This window comes from Juglans microcarpa x Juglans regia, chromosome 6D, assembly GCF_004785595.1.
Source record: "Juglans microcarpa x Juglans regia isolate MS1-56 chromosome 6D, Jm3101_v1.0, whole genome shotgun sequence".
Lineage (NCBI taxonomy): Eukaryota > Viridiplantae > Streptophyta > Magnoliopsida > Fagales > Juglandaceae > Juglans > Juglans microcarpa x Juglans regia.
Genome location: NC_054604.1, coordinates 29,425,506 through 29,427,149, shown reverse-complemented (window position 1 = coordinate 29,427,149; position 1,644 = coordinate 29,425,506). Strand labels below are relative to the sequence as shown.

Genomic DNA, 1,644 nt, shown 5'->3' with positions numbered 1-1,644 from the left:
CCTTTGTTCGATTCTCTTATGTCTACGTGGGTGTGGGTGTGGGTGTCCCATTAGCGAGCGCCCCAAAACCACCACCGCAACTATCACACTCACAAGAAAAAGCTACGCTTAACACTACCGCCAGGAATTAAAAAAAAGTTATACTAAACAAGGTGTTTAGGGCATCCACTTTGCTGATCTCCCAATTAATCTCCTCCTATTCATGCTAAAAAAAGGCAAACCCAAAAGCATATATCATCTTTCTACTTAATTCCTTGTGACACTCTGAACACTACCCAAAACTCTCTTCCTCAAAGCTTATGAAAATGGAAAAAAAACAAACCAAAAACAAGACCTACTGCTCTACCTGAAAGCTCAAATGCAGATGCTTTTAGCAGAAGATCAATGAGTTATTTTATACACTTTTTTCCTAACAATTCTGGGTAGTGCTACAAATTTGATACTAAAAAACAACCAAAATCCCCAAAAGAAAGACTAACTACAATTACACGAATTATGGAATAAATAAGTGTTAGCAGTGGAAACCCAAGACAGATCCATCACTCACAGCGACGACGACCTTGCAGCCCGCTCTAGCGTCCACGTGATGCGTGAAGAAGTGCAGCACTCGAACCCGGCCCGCCATCTCCAGCCGTGACTGGATCTCCATGGTTGGCCCGATCCGGAACCCACCCCCACCGCCAGCGACTCCGCCTCCGGGGAGGAAGGAGGTTCCCATGACGCCAACAGTACTCTGCGGAGCCGTCGTCAGCGGGAAGGACTGGACGGCGAAGGTGGCAGCCATGTACTGGGTTTGGCCGGCGTCGATCTTGCCTGCGGGTATGAACAAGAAACCGACCTGCCTGCCGGAGTAGAGTAGCCGGAGGGTGCTGTCGTAGTGGGAGAAGACGGCCCGGTTGGGGTTACGGACGGCGACGTACTGGGAGAAGGTGAAGTTGACGGTGCCGTTGGAGATGGAGAAGGAGGGAAGCTGAACGGCGTTGACAGAGATCTTGGGGTCGTGGGGCTTGAAGACGGTGAAGTAGACGATGAGGATGATGATGAGAACGAAGATTAAAAAAATGGTGGCCACAATGCATGAGGCCAGGTTGGTATGACCGGAGGGCGGCCTATGGGGCTTGCTCATGGCTCAAGATCGAGCACGATGATACCTGCGAGTATCCGAGTGAGAGAGATAAGGACTGGGAAAAGCCCGTCTCTATGCAAGGTTTGGTAAATATATAGAGAAATATTTTAGCCAAGTGAATTACATAATAATTAATCTCACAAATTGATATTATTATATCTACTTCGCCAAATTATAAAATTATTAGTTTTATTATAAAATCTAACGAATTACATAAAATTACGTTAATTTATAAAATTATTTTTATATAATTTCTTTATAATTATAGTCGTCTTCAAATATATAAGACAGGAAAGAGGAGTCAAAGACTAGTAGCCTTTATTTTATGTAAAATTTTGAACTTCTATTAAAATCGAGACTAAATTTTGGTTCATTGGCTTATGATAATTTAGGGTTTATGTTATAAAATTGATCATAATTTGAAAGAATGAAACATAATCTATTTTTTTAATTATTACTCCTTGTTAAGGTGTGTTTTGTAACCACCAAATCGAAAAGGAAGAAAGAGTCATTTTTTA

The 1,644-nt window shown here is 42.5% G+C and overlaps 1 protein-coding gene across 1 annotated transcript; it reads right to left on the bottom strand.

The window, feature by feature from the left end:
• Positions 1 to 368: 368 nt before the first annotated feature.
• On the bottom strand, positions 369 to 1,212 carry LOC121236204. The gene has a single exon (XM_041132740.1). The coding sequence runs from the start codon at positions 1,124 to 1,126 to the stop codon at positions 512 to 514; it is 615 nt and encodes a 204-aa protein (XP_040988674.1). The 5' UTR covers positions 1,127 to 1,212; the 3' UTR covers positions 369 to 511.
• Positions 1,213 to 1,644: the final 432 nt, after the last annotated feature.